The following is a 14131-nucleotide window of genomic DNA, read 5'->3' as shown; positions in this document are numbered from 1 at the left end:
AATTATGAGATGGGAGGGAGCCTATTTCTCAGGCTCACACAAGGTGTGAGCAGTCAGGTGGATCTCAGAACTGGCTCTGCCTGCAGAGGTCAGGCCACGGCCTCCCACCCTTGGTAGGGACTCCTGTCCCTGTCTAGCAGGCCCAAGGCAAAGCATCTGTCAAAGTTCTGAGGAAACACATTTCGAGAAATAAACAAACAACTTACCTTGGCTATTTTCACAAAATGGCTCAGGATTTCTGCCCTTATTTTTAAAGTCTGTGCTGTTAGAATTTCTCGTACGACCCAAAAACTGACCTGTAGAGTCAAACACAAACACAAACACACATCAGAGAAGTGGTTAAATGCCAGGCTGTCCCTGTCACCCGATGCCCACCGTCACGGCAGGATTTCCATGGGGCCAGGCAGCTTTGAGAGCACAGCCTAGGGTCACTTAAAGGGAGGGGACGAGCCCCATGTCTGCCCTGCCTCCTTACCATACAGAACAGTGCTGGAATCCATTGCTCACAACAGTGTCTCTGCAGGTGCCTCAGGGAAGATTCAGGTGTGGGGAGAAGATGGGTGACAGAATGGATGGACAGATGGAAATGTAGACTGAAGTTGAGACAAAAAGAAGTGTCTACTAACCATACCTTCAATAAGTCTATACTCCCAGCCAAGCCCAACACAAAGAGGATTTGTTGATATTTGCACAACTGCAACAAACTTCACTTTCTAACAGAGGCTTGCCAATAATAAAAGACGCAGAGTCCCGCTGGGCCTGAGGGGCGTGGATCTTCTGGAGGTGGCATGGGCCAGCCATGAGGGTAGCTTTGGTGTAGAACTTTATTCCTGCATGGCCTCTCACTTACACAAACAGCCTCCTGGGCCCTGCGTCTGTTGGTGACAACAAGAAAGTTGTCTATCAGCATGAGGCTCACTCACAGCACCACAAGGACACACAGAAGGCAGCCATCCAAAGAGTGCTTGGAAGCACTTAATGCTTCTTGATGGCTCAGTGGCATCGGGACAGCGGTGTCGGAGAGTGCAGAACAGCGAGGCAGAGAGATGACGCGGAGAACACAGCTCCGTGCACGGTGGGCACGAGGGTGAGATGTGGGGATCCCTCACTCCACAAGGAAAGAGATGCTGAAGGACAGCCTGAAGTTAACAAAGCAAGCTTGCTGCACAAGAACACACCTTCTCCTGACTAAAATTCTGCTGCTTTACAAACAGAAAGCAAGACAGGCTGAGAATAATCAACTGGCCATTTTGTTAAGCTTCAGTGTAATTAGCCATGACTGCCTGCTGGTCACGCCTGGGTTTCCATAGAATCATTTTTTCCAGTGGATTGTCAAAATTAAGTTCAGACTCAAATGTTTACCAGTTGTTTCTGGAAGACAGTTACTCTGGACACCAAACAGAAGCTTGTAAAGCTTATATTTAATATGTGCACTTCCTATGCTGCATAATCTCAAGTGTGATGCTCCATTACGTGTAATCCAACAGGAATGTGCGCCAAAACCTCACACATCTCCTGACGTGGCTCTGCAAGTGCTAGAGCTAACTAGGGACCTGCACACCTAGTGTGCAGAGGCTTTGAGACAACAGTCAGTTCAACTGGGTTGCATGAAGCCCTACTGTGTTCAGGACCCAGGCACTGTAAGTCCATATCTGATCTAGTGGAATTGCTCAGAGCCTGAGGACTGCAGTGTGGGACCCTGACAGATAGGAGGCAGCTTACTCGGTAAGGCAGGGCTGAGGTGTCACTGTGTATGCCATGATTCAGAACAGCTAAGTGGCCGAAGGGCTTGGAGAAGGGCTGTGTAGTGCAGTAGTTAGGACAGACAACCAGATGTGGACCACCAGACTTCAGTGCTGGGGCAAGAAAGGAAGGATCTAGGACACCACCCAGTTCAGGGAGCTTGGCTTCTGAGCGGAGTGACAAAGGAAATCCCTGCCAAGCAAGAGCCCCCACTAAACTCAGAGGCAGAGGTGTGTGAGGAGTGGGCCTGGAGAGGGCTGTACAGATTGATGAAGATGCAGATGGGGACAAGTAAGGAAGACATGCAGGGGCACAGTGCATGGTCTTTTTTAATCTCTACCTATAAAATTAAAAAACAAAGAAAGCAAACATAAGCACAAAAGGCAGAGGTCATTTGCAAGCTCAGATCTACAGACCAACAATGACAAGCTATGATTTATGTCCTGATTTTTTCCCCATACCCACAGTTGGCTTAAATTAAAACTGGTAAATTTTAAGCATATATCACAAACAGTTTTAGAAATAAGAAGTATTTATCTGTGATTTTTCCAGCATCTAAGAATTTCGTCCTTTCTTCTTTTTGGTTTTTTTGAGTCAGGGTTTCTCTGTAGCTTTGGAGTCTGCTCTGGAACTCACTCTGTAGACCAGGCTGGCCTCAAACTCGCAGAGATCCACATGCCTCTGCCTCCCGAGTGATAGGATTAAAGGTGTGCACCACCGCCGCCACCACCTGGATCACCTCTGTAGTTTTACCTTTCCAGAATGTCATGGAAAGGAAAGAAAGAGAACAGGTAGTCTTCTACACTGGCTTTCATCTCGAAATACATGCTGAAAAGTCCCCTGTGTCTATGTGACTTCACAGCTCATTCCACTTTCTGAGTAAATACTATGCCATGTGTTTGCCCATGCCCTGCTGAAGACATCTCAGCTCCTTGTCTTTGACAACTATTAACAAGCTGCCATGAACACTGCTGCGCTAGTATGAGCACGTGTGTACATATGTATGTGCGTGCATGTAGGTTTTGAGCCTCTAGGTCAGTGCATGAGGGTAACTGCTGAGCCACATTTTGCTCTCCTGCATCACCTGCAACACTGAATGAGTTGTACTGCCCCAGGTCCCCGGCAGCTCAGGTGGGTGCTGTGGTTGTTCTGTGCGCTGGTGACAAAGGAAGGACACTAAGCATCTTCTCGTGGTGATGCATCTGGACTGCTGAGCACCTACCTGAGTGAGTGTCTGATCCATTTTGAGTTAATTTTAAGGAAAGGCTTAAAGTCTGTATCTGAAATTCATTTTCATACATGCACATGCACATGCACACACACAGAGAGACAGACAGACAGACAGACAGAGAGAGCCCTTCAGTTATGCCAGCACAGTCTCCATACACATTCTAGCACCCTGGCCTAGCTGCCCCTGCTCTTCTGTAACAGTGTAACAGTTTCTCCGTTTCCAGCACTGCACTGGTTACTCTGGGCTCTGGCCACACTGGACGACCTCTGGGATGAGTCTGCGGGATCTTAGCAGCAGCACTGAATCTAAATGTCAAGTGCAGAGCTGACATGTTAAGGACACTGAGTCTTCTCATCCATGAAGCCAGAGCCCCTCCCTGTTTCCTAACATCTACTCTGATTACTTACATCAGTGCTTTGTAGGTTTCAACATATTAACCACGTTTTGCAAAAATAAACACCTAAGTCTTGTTTGGGTCCTGGCATTATTACAAACAGTGCTCTCAACCTTCAGATCCCAATTCCTCGTTGGTAGTACAACAAAAGCAATCCCTCTCTGCGCAGTGAATGACCTTGTGTTCCTTGCTTGTGCATTAGTGCCAGAAGAGTTTGTAAAAATGACTTCTTTGGAGTTTTTATAGACAGTCATGTCAACTAAGAATAAAGACACCTCAATTTCTTTCCCTCTCACCCAAATGTCTTCTACACTAGCCAGGACATCTGCACAGTAGTCACAGGACCAGCATGGAAGCACAGCATCATGGGTAGATGTTGCACTTTATATGCTTCCCCCCTTATTCCGCCAGTTGATACGGTGTTAACCCTAAATTTTTGAAACGCTGAAAAGGCTACTTAGTCATGGAACTAAATAAGCTTTCATACATTTAGACTATTGTTAAATACCTTCTTGTTTTGATGCAGTAGCTAACACTCAGGTTGGCTAGGGTATTCTAAGACATCCTTGAGAAATGCCACACAAGTGTCACAGATGAACAGAAAAGAATGACTGTGAGAATACAAAGCACTTTATTCAGTTAGTCATCCACAAACAAAATAAAAAATAAATGCGGGGAGAAAAGGGAAAGCCCAGGTTTAAGAATTGTGGGCTGGGGGAGTTGGCTCGGTGGTAACAATGCTAGCTGTGTAGACAACAGGACCTGAGTTCAAAGCCCCCAGCACACACATAAAAAGTATCTGTGAGGAGCTCAAACAGGAGGATAGCTGGGACTTACTGACCAGCCTAGGTGGCAAGTTTCAGGCCATGAAAGATCTGGTCTCAAGGGGATGGGAGAGTGACAGGAGGAGATGGGTTTCACCTACTGAGATCAACCTCTGGCCTCCACATGTGCACGCACACAGATGGACCACTGTCTTCCTCTTGCTGCCAAATCTTACCTTTCTCCTTAGGCAACGATGGCATCTCTACAAATGAACACGGCCTCACGTCCCTTTACCACTCTCACTGCATCAACTATCACCCAATTCCCCACCGCCCAGGGCTGTCCAACAGCAAAAAATCCTATGCTCTCGCCACAGACCCAAAACCTCAAGTCTTCTAGTCCATTCTCACCCCTTTTTCTCACGGCCCTCTAGAGCCTGAAGCCCTTTGTCCTCTTAGGCAGACTGTTCTTGTTCTTTGTCACTCTTAAGGTCCCCTTGTTGTCACCCCAATCCTTCCGGCCTATGTGCACATATGGACTGACCACATGTCCTTCCATGCTCCCTCCTCCAGGCCCAAGGGCACCCAGAGACACTTTAAGTGCTGCGTGCTCTTGCTCCTGGACCCCTGTTGGTGCTTAGGACTCTCTCATGCTCTTTTGTGGTCAGCAAGCTTCCCACCCCAATTCCCCCCTTTGCCTTTGTTTTCCCAGACAGGCCTGGCACTGTACTTATACGCTGCCTGCAGCTGCGTCTCCCTTATGACAGCACCCTGCACTGTGAGATATCCCAGGACACCCCTTTGCCACCTCCTCTAGGACTCTGCCATATTCCCTGCCTCCTGCACCCTTTCCTTCAGACACTAGCATCATCAAGGGTCTGCCCACTTGAAAGAAGAACAGCACAACATCTTCCTGGACTTCACTGGTCCCTCTTTCCTTGCCCCACCCTCCATCTTCGGAGCATCACCTACACCGGCTCTCTCAGGAGGTGCTCTAGCTTGCTGTGTGCCTGTGGTTAAGACCTGTGGGCCCACTACCAGCTCCGCTCAGGCGGCCTGAGCTCTGCACTCTTTCACTTTTGAAGTGCACTTTCAGATTCTGTACTTCTGGAGTGTTCTTCGTATTCTTAGATGCCTTCACCCAGCCTCATGTGCAAATCTCCTCTGCCCATGACAAATATCAGAAGTCCTCAGTTCTTGGTCTCATTTCTCCAAGCCCCCCTTGAAAACACTGCTGGTCCTGACATATACTCTTAAGCCTCTGCCCCTCACTTTTGTTCTGTAAGGTGGGTGATGTTGCTATTCTTTGGGGCAGATGAGGAAACTGAGGCTCAGAGAGGTCAATGGGCTGCTAGCTCTTATCTGGAGTCTGATAAGGTGTCCTGCCTTCATCATGCGGTTCAAGCCCGCCCATAAGTGGACCAGTGAGCTCATCCCAAAGACAGCAGCTTCAGCAGTGGGCCAAGGCTGGCCTCTGGCCAGTTTTCAAGCTGGAGCTCCCAGGCTGTCCAGAAGTTCTGGCTCTCCATGATCTGCATCTCCTGGAGCATTCTGCTTGAAAACCACTGCTTGACTTCTGGGTCACTGCACCACTTGGTCTGGGATGGACACAACACAACTGTTTGTCACACAGGCCGTACGACTATGCCAAGCTGACCTGCACCCCTGTGTGAAGCAGTTACAGAGTCCCCCAAAGACCCATCCTCTGTGAGTTCTATGGCTGCCTGGAGGTGGAGACTAGGTTGGCTCCCAGTCAAAGAGCTTTGCTAAAGATGTGTGATAGTGTGTACACATCTGGCTCTTCTTTTCTTCCTACTTTTGTTTTGTTTCGAGACAGGAGTTCTCTGTGTAGCTGTCCCAGATCTCGCTCTATAGACCAGGCTGGCCTCAAACTCAGAGATCTGCTGACCTCTGCCTCCTCAGTGCCGGGATTAAAGGGGTGCCCCACCTCAACTGGGCTTCTTTTCCTTTTTTTTAAGATTAGGTTCGGTTTGAAACGAAAAGATTTTCAGTACAGAAACAAATCAAATCACTTCTCTATTCAAACAAACTGTGAAGCCCCCTAGCACAGAGGCGGCCACACTGGTCTTGGCTCCTATCACACCTCATCAAACAAGCAAACAAACAAACTGTGCCAGTCCAGCCCTGATCTTTGGACTACAACCCAGGGCCTGTCTGAGGCTCCTGCTGTCCATGCATGGATGCGGAAGCTGCAGAGGCTGCAGAGGCTGAACACCAGTGAGGCAGAGGCCCAGGCATCGACAAGAGGGAAGACCCAGCTCAAACTGAGACCCCAAGGAAAAGTGGGCCCCAGGACCCAGAGGGTCCGTCACACAGCAATGCAACCTCCTTGGAAACCAGAAAAAAACTGAGACTAATCCCATGTGGAGGTCTGGTCTGTGCAAAGGGAACCTGAGGGAGCTTACTATCAAAGCACAGGCTCTGCAGTTCTGGTGGAGAAGTCAGAGGCACTGGTCCCTTCGGTTGGTCCATTTGCTTCCAGGAGCCCAAATCTCCCACTGCAGGAGGGACCTCTTCACACCCGAATGTAGCAAGCTTTCCTGCCCACAAATAGTGACCCAGAGTTTTATTATTAATTATGAAAGCTTGGCCTTGGCTTAGGTTTTTTCCCTACCAGCTCTTATAACGTAAACTGACCGTTTCTATTAACCTATGTCCTACCATGTGGGTTGACCTCTCTTACATCTGTACCTCGTTTCCTCTCTGTGTCTGGCTGGCAACTCCACCTTTCTTCTTCAGAGTTCTCTCTCTGCCCACAAGTCCTGCCTACACCTCCTGCATAGCTATTGGCCATTCAGCTCTTTATCAAACCAATCACAGTGACACATCTTCACACAGTGTAAACAAATATTCCACAGCACCCAAAGCCAGAGTTCTAGCTGGACCAAGTCAGCTTAGAGAGCGTGGGGCCAGGGGGTCAGGACACGGAAGTGAGTGCAACTTGAGAAGTGTCTTCTCACCACCCCACTCAGGGCTTCACGTGTGTTTCCTGAGGGTCCTTCGCACACCAGCCTGACACTGACAAAGTGGTCGGGACATGATGAAGGACAGGACAACTTTCACAGAGACCTCAGGACACGCAAAGCAAGAACAGCTGAGTGGAGGACACATGCAGGAAACAAGAAGGCGCAATGAGGGAAAGTTTGACAGGGAGCCCTCAGACAGGCTGGGCACTCCCTGGACAAGTGACACTCAGGGTAAGATCAGGGAAGAAGAGTCCTGGGCCAAAGCACAGGACACAGGGCGGGTGCTATCGGGATTGAGATATGGCAGAGAGGGCAGACCAGGGAATTGGAGCCCGGAGAGGAAAGGAGATAGACGAGGCAGGAAGGGAAAGCAGAGGCTAGATCCCCACGCCTGGCCTCCCAGGGCTGAGCTTTTACAGAGGCATGAGCACAGGAGAGGTGTGCCCTCACTCACTTTGTAACCAGACTACGATGACACAAGAATGGACACCAGTGGGCAGTCAGGAGAGAGTGCTGGGTCCAGAGCCAGGAGACTAAGACTGAACCCTGAGGGGTTTCAGGCACAGTGGACTGCTGTGAAGACAGACACTGCAGGGACGTCACTTACCTGGTTGAACCTCCGGGTAAAGGCCACAACATTAGGGGCAAGACTGTGTTTCTCCTTCTTACTCCATCCGCAGCTGGCCAATTCCTGGGAAGCACAGAGTTGGTGTCAACAGGGATTCGGTCAGGATGCAAAATACACAGGCATCTGGCTGCAAGGTGAGCATGGAGGTGGGCAGGGCTGAAGCCTGGTTATCCCTAAACTCTCACCAGGTGGAGAAGGAGGGCTAGGTCTGGGGTGGGGGAGGACGGCTGGGTCTGGGGTAGGGGAGGAGGGCTGGGTCTGGGGTGGGAGAAGGGGGCTGGGTCTGGGGTGGGGGAGGAGGGCTGGGTCTGAGGTAAGGATACATATGGGCAGGCTCAGAGGAGAAGCAGAGAGGCAGAATACTCTCTCCTAATTCCCAAGATTTCTATGCCAAAATATTTACTATCAGCTTCTTTGGGACCGAGAGGCCTTCTTACAGTGCAGACTGTCTGAGACAGGGCATAAGTATTTAAACCAGCAGGATTCATCCTGTCCTGGATTTTAAGCTAGTTCCAGGACTCTAGGCTAACTTAAAAAATAAAATCTAGCTGCGGAAGCTCAGATTTTGTTGGTCACATGACTATGGTGATAAATTGTTTATGATTTAATAAAGCTTGCCTGGAAAAACCGAATGCAAAGCTATCCACAGCCATAGAGGCCAAGCAGTGGTGGCACACACCTTTAATCCCAGGACTCAGGAGACAGAGGCAGATGTGAGTTCAAGGCCACCCTAAGCTACATGAGAGTGAATCTGTCTAAAAAGAGAAACAGAGCTCACACCTTTAATCCCAGCATAGAGAGGTAGATAAGACAGGAGCAGGGTCTCAGAGCTGGCATTCAGTCCTGGGCAATTAGTCTCCAGTCACATTGAGGACAGGAACGTCCCAGCCTTGGTAGGGGTAAGATCTCTCTGGTGGCTGCTTTGCTTTTCTGATCTTTAGCAAGAACCCCAATATTTGTCTCTGGGTTTGTATTATTCATGTTACTCCTCCATTCTTATAATCAGGCAAAAAATCTCAGGCCAAGCCCTCAACGAGCAGAAATGCTTCTGGGACTACCTGGGACTCCTTCCGGAAGCTGACCCTCCCATCTCAGGAGGGAAAAGCACCTCGAGTGTGGGAGCACATCTACCTTCCCAGCGGGCTGAGCAGCGTTATCTGATAAGTCAAGCTAAGTTTACCTGTCACCAAGGTCAGCTCCTGGATGGATACAGGAGCAACTGTGTGTGATCATGTAGAGGCAAGCAAACTCAGGGACCCAGGACTCTACTTGGTATGGGACGTGCACATGGCAGCCCAAGACCTTACACCTGCATGTACTGCACACACCCCTCTCAAGCAATCTACCTAGCAACCTGGCGGCAAACTAGAGCACCCACCTTCACTGAGCTGCAAGCCCTCCCCTCTTTGAACAATGTAGTAAGTTTCTCCTGCCATTGAATGATCATTAGACAGGTTCTACTAAAGCACACTCCAATTATACCCAGGTATGAGACTGGGGCCCAATCCAGTCTGAACTAGTTTAAGTACCTGAACAATAAGGCAAAAGGTGTCCTCTAAGTGAACTTTTGGGGAGGATCCCTAATTTATCATCCCATGCCTGTGCATAATTAGGCAGTCATATGACTAAAATAAGATGCATCATGGGAAGGGACATGTTAATATAAACCCACCAATCAAAACAGAGAACCACCCATGCTACAGCCCTTAGCAACCAAACTCCTCCTCTTGAGGACCATAAAAGGAAGCTTAAATAATAATAGGGGATCTTGAGTTCCCTACTCATATGGCCATTATCACCCTTGACAGCGCTGATTCTTCCTGTAGTGAACTATTACTTTGCTCCAAATAAAGTTTCCTTGCCACTTTTGTAATCCGTGTGAGCCTTTATTTCAACTCCTTAAATAAGAGGCAATAAATAAATAAATAAAACTCCCTAGGAACCACCAGGGACAACTTGGAGGCTAGAAGACCAAGGAAAGGCTATAGGAAAAGGCCCAGCATCCCCAGCCTGTGCTGCTGGGCGCCCTGACAGAGGACAGCGGGAGGGATGTTCTCTACCTAGACTTCTAAACCCCTCTGATTCCTACCAGGCCTCTGCCTTACGAGCAACTTTTTCTTTATAAGTACTCCTGGGACATTTTAAAGATCTTTGGTGAGAATCAGCTGCCAAAGCTGGAATAAACATGTATCGAGGAGTCGGGGGCTGGGGAAGTGTTAACAAGCAAAGGGAAAACTTGCCGGCTGGATGGTTATGTCTGAAGCAAGCACTCATCAGGGCCCAGTGATGGGTCCCTGCCAGCCACTCAGGGGAAGCCAGCTGCAAGCAAAGAGGCCTGCCTGGCTGAAGGATGAACTGCCTGGACAAGGGGACACCTGAAGACCAACCTCTTCCTGGTTGCCTCGCATCTGTGAACAGCCACTGTCACCCCATGAGAAGAGTGAGCCAGAGCCTGGTCAAGTCCATTTCAACTTGGCAGTCTTAGATCCCAGGTCTAACGACAGTAGCATCAATTAACAAACGCCAGCATTTGACAGGGGGCACTGGAGCGAGGCCCTTCTTGCAGTTTTCTCATAAAAATTGCTACCACACCCCGCTTTAGCAAGCGCTGCCGTGCTCATCCTCCTGAAGGAACGCTGTGACTTCTCAAACTCACAGCTGAATGACTGTGTAGGGTTCACCTGTTTGCTGTCTGCACCTTGTCTGAAATGTGAACCTGGAGTCATTTCCAGCGCATACTTCACCTGCCTCAGTGGAATTTCCTCCCCACTGTGTGCCAAGACAAAGGCCTCTCCTAGGACTCCCAATGTCAACACTGAGAAACTGTGTGTTTTAATTAAATACAAAACCAGTGCATTTAAACACCATTCAGGAATTAGACTGCTTAGTGTCTAATCTCTGACTGATGGCATTTCCCTCCATATTTTTCCTGCATTCAAAAATAAACAACAGTAGCAGTAGGTGTGTGTGTGTATGTGCTTGGGAAGAGCGTATGTGTGTATGCATGTGTATGTGGGCTTTTTGTTTGTTTGTTTTTTGGTTTTTCGAGACAGGGTTTCTCTGTATTGCTTTGGAGGCTGTCCTGGAACTCACTCTATAGACCAGGCTGGCCTCAAACTCACAGAGATCCGCCTGCCTCTGTTTCCTGAGTGCTGGGATTAAAACACCCAGCGCTTTAAAATTATTTACAACACTGGTGCAGAGCTGTTCATGCATTTACAAACTGTGTTCATCTTTAAAATGAACTTTTTTTTACAGTCGTTGATATTTACTGTTCAGACAGAAGCTCTAAATCCAGGATGCCCCAGGGTTGCACATGGCCCTCCCAATGCCCTAGACATACAGGCCATCTAGGCTGGTCAGCTCTGACCCTGGCTGAGGGCGAGAGGGCGTGAGAGCAGACTAAGAGGAGAGTCATCCGGGTCTCGCCCTCTGTCATGCAGATTCCCTGAGTCCACCAGAAAACAGAAGCCACACAACCTGGCCCCATGCCACCATTCAGTCTTCCCAGAGGTCTCAGCAGTATCTTCGACCTCCTCCTCTAGTGTCCCTTCCTGCTGCGTGCTGGTGTGCATTAAGCCTCACTCACCAATAGATGAGATTCATGCCTAGCCACACCCTGCCTGTCTCCTCCAGCCCTCTTCTTTCTCCTCCTCAGCAGAGTTATCATCAACTGTCTTCCCTCCCCCTCCTGCCTTCCCCATGCCCTGCTCTCCTGCCACTGGGTCTTCATTCCAACAATGTCAACTCCCGACTGGGACACCGTGGCCCTACACTGTCCCCTGAACCTCTCTACAAGGCCATGTCTTGAAGGCCTGACTGTCCTCGTCCTCGTCATGTCTTCCTGTTTCTGACGCAGGCCCCAGCCCCACCTGGATCTGCCCATGCTTGCCTTCCCCATCATGCTGCTCAGTGTGGTGACCACACACATACCACTGGCTTCAGCTGGTAGCCCTGTGGCACCCATGCTCCTGTTCTGAGCTCAATCAAGATTCCAAGTTCCTATTGGCCAAACCTTCCTAGGGTCTTACAGGGCACCTCAGTTTCTGCAGGCCCAGACCTATAGCTGCCATAAAAAAAATCTCAGCAACACAGGGTTCATTTAGACACTCTCTGCCAGTCAAAGGCAAATATTTATTACTAGTGCAGTCACAAAATCAACTTCCTCTAAACAGCCTCACCTGTGTGCATTCTTAGGCGAAAATGAGTGTCAACACTCATTGTCACCTGACATAGCACCTCTGAGCCCCCAGTCAGGTGAGCCCCACAGCTCTGAGCCCACAGTCAGAGGTGAGCCCTGGATGTCAGACACCATGACATGCCCTAAGAAAGACTCAACCCTGACTTGTGCATGGAGCATTCAGAAACCTCTGAAAGAGGAGTCCTGAGGAAGAGAGGCATCCTCCCTGAAGACTCCCCCCCCCCGTCCCTATGGCATCTCAGCCTCCAGACCACAGGAAGCTAGTACCAACACGTGGCCCTCCACATGTGGGCTGAAGTCCAACTGCAGTCTTCTCCAAATCATGTTACCCCAGTGTGTCCACAGGGAAAACACATCACCTCAAGGATGGGCTGGCAGCAGTCACCGGCACCCTGCCACATCTGTGAACTGCTGCAAGCTGTCTCCTGCCTGCTCCCACCCACCTTCTGACAGAAGACAAAGACAAGAGACAAAGGGAAAACTGCCAGGTTCACTCATGGCAACTGTTCAGAGGAGCTGGAAGACAAAGGCACCAGGACAGGAGGCCACTGAGCAGTGGGAGCAGGGCCAGCCTAGGGACAGGGTCTGACTGAGGAAGGGGATACATCAGAGTCCCCCGCTGCAGGAGCCCAAGAGCGGGAGCAGGAGACAGACAAGCAAGAGAGAAGCCAGCAAGTCCTCGAGAGATGTGCAGGCCTTCCCACCCGTAGAAAGCCATCCTTATAAGGGATGTACAAATGAGGGGTCCTGGGATAGAAGCAGAAATGTCAGCGCTCCCAGGAGACTCTCCCACTGGTGCCCGACAGAGAGTTGGCTTTAGTCTCATAAGTGAGTGCTGAAGGCATACACAGCACAGAAAGGCAGAGAGCAGACTGGATTGGAGAACCAAATGGACCTGATGACACCTTCACTCTGTGGCCCAGCACAAGTCACTAATTCTCCATGCCTGTCTTTAGTCATCTGAAAATGGCACTGAATCTGTGGCTACAGTTCCCTGAACAAGTCTGACCTCATCTGAAAAACAGCCCTGATAGCAGCACCCGCCACCTAGAGTAGCTCTTAGTCATAAAGACTGGACGAGCTGCCATTTGTATGTACTTGGAACAAAGGCTGACACTTTAAACCTGTTGCCTAAATTAGCAGCAAAACAGCAATCACAAGAAAAGAAGCAGTAGACAGGTAGAAGCCGGGCCAAGACAGCCTGGAGTCTCAGGGGTTCTGGGATTCCCCAATGCCTAGGAGGAGGGCCCAGGTCAGCTAGCATGGGTGGCAAGGTTTCCTAAGCACACACTGCATGCCAGCCACTGTGCTAGGTGCCTCCCTCACATCACCTCTCTGCACCTTGCAACTGCTCTAGATCTTCAAGAGCGTCAGCGTACTCATACAACCGTCACCACTGCTCTGGCCTCCAATCTCTAAACAGAAGAATGAGTGACAGGCAGACAGGTGATCTGTCCAGGCAGCACAGGCAGGGTAGCAAGACTGCACTCCATCCTTATGTAAGCCAGGGCAGAGTTTCTAGACTTCACAGAGGGTCCAGCAGGTGTGTGGCCAACAGGCTGTCACTCCCTGGTGCACAGGACAGTTGCTTTATGGCTATGCTGTATCCTGATGACTTTATTTTATAAGTCAGAGGTTTTCTCCATTTTGAGTTCATTTTGAGTTCAAATGCCAAGGCAGTGTGACCTCAAAACAGGTTTGCACAAGAAACAAACCACTATCTAGCACCAACCATGGGTACAAAGTTATTTACATAAAATATTACTACCTGCTAATGAATCAAATTAAGTCAGGAATACATGGGCAGATCAAAACCATCAAAAAAATCAAACATACCAGACTAAAAAATGGCACAATCCCTTGTCCTGAGTCATCTAAAAGGGACACCTAACTCTGGGTGTAAGGGTTCATCTTTACTGGAACTTAACTGTCTTAGACAACACACCCCAGGGGAATGTCTGGAGGGAGTGTTTCTAGAGGTTTAACTGAGATAAGGAAGCCGGCACTGACTGTGGGTGGAACACCTTCCCATGGGCTAAAGGCCCAGAATAAACAGAAGGGAGAGGGAGAAAGCCAGCTGAGTATTACTGCCCAGCTTCCTGATTGGTTGATGACAATGACCAGGCCACTCCCACTACCTTGTCTTCCCATCATAACTGATGGCAGGCAGTCTTCTGAACTGC

At 49.4% G+C, this 14131-nt stretch overlaps 1 protein-coding gene across 1 annotated transcript in view; it reads right to left on the bottom strand.

Moving 5' to 3' along the window:
• Window positions 1–14131, bottom strand: part of Ralgps1 (Ral GEF with PH domain and SH3 binding motif 1) — a gene marked incomplete in the record, with an annotated part of 230742 nt that overhangs the window by 145677 nt on the left and 70934 nt on the right. Inside the window, 2 exon segments of the mRNA XM_040735630.1 lie at window positions 207–296; window positions 7727–7810. Coding sequence (XP_040591564.1) covers window positions 207–296; window positions 7727–7810 — 174 coding nt within the window.

The sequence above is a fragment of the Mesocricetus auratus genome, unplaced genomic scaffold, assembly GCF_017639785.1.
Source record: "Mesocricetus auratus isolate SY011 unplaced genomic scaffold, BCM_Maur_2.0 Super-Scaffold_100047, whole genome shotgun sequence".
NCBI classification, from domain to species: domain Eukaryota; kingdom Metazoa; phylum Chordata; class Mammalia; order Rodentia; family Cricetidae; genus Mesocricetus; species Mesocricetus auratus.
This window is presented reverse-complemented; position numbering and strand designations above follow the sequence as displayed.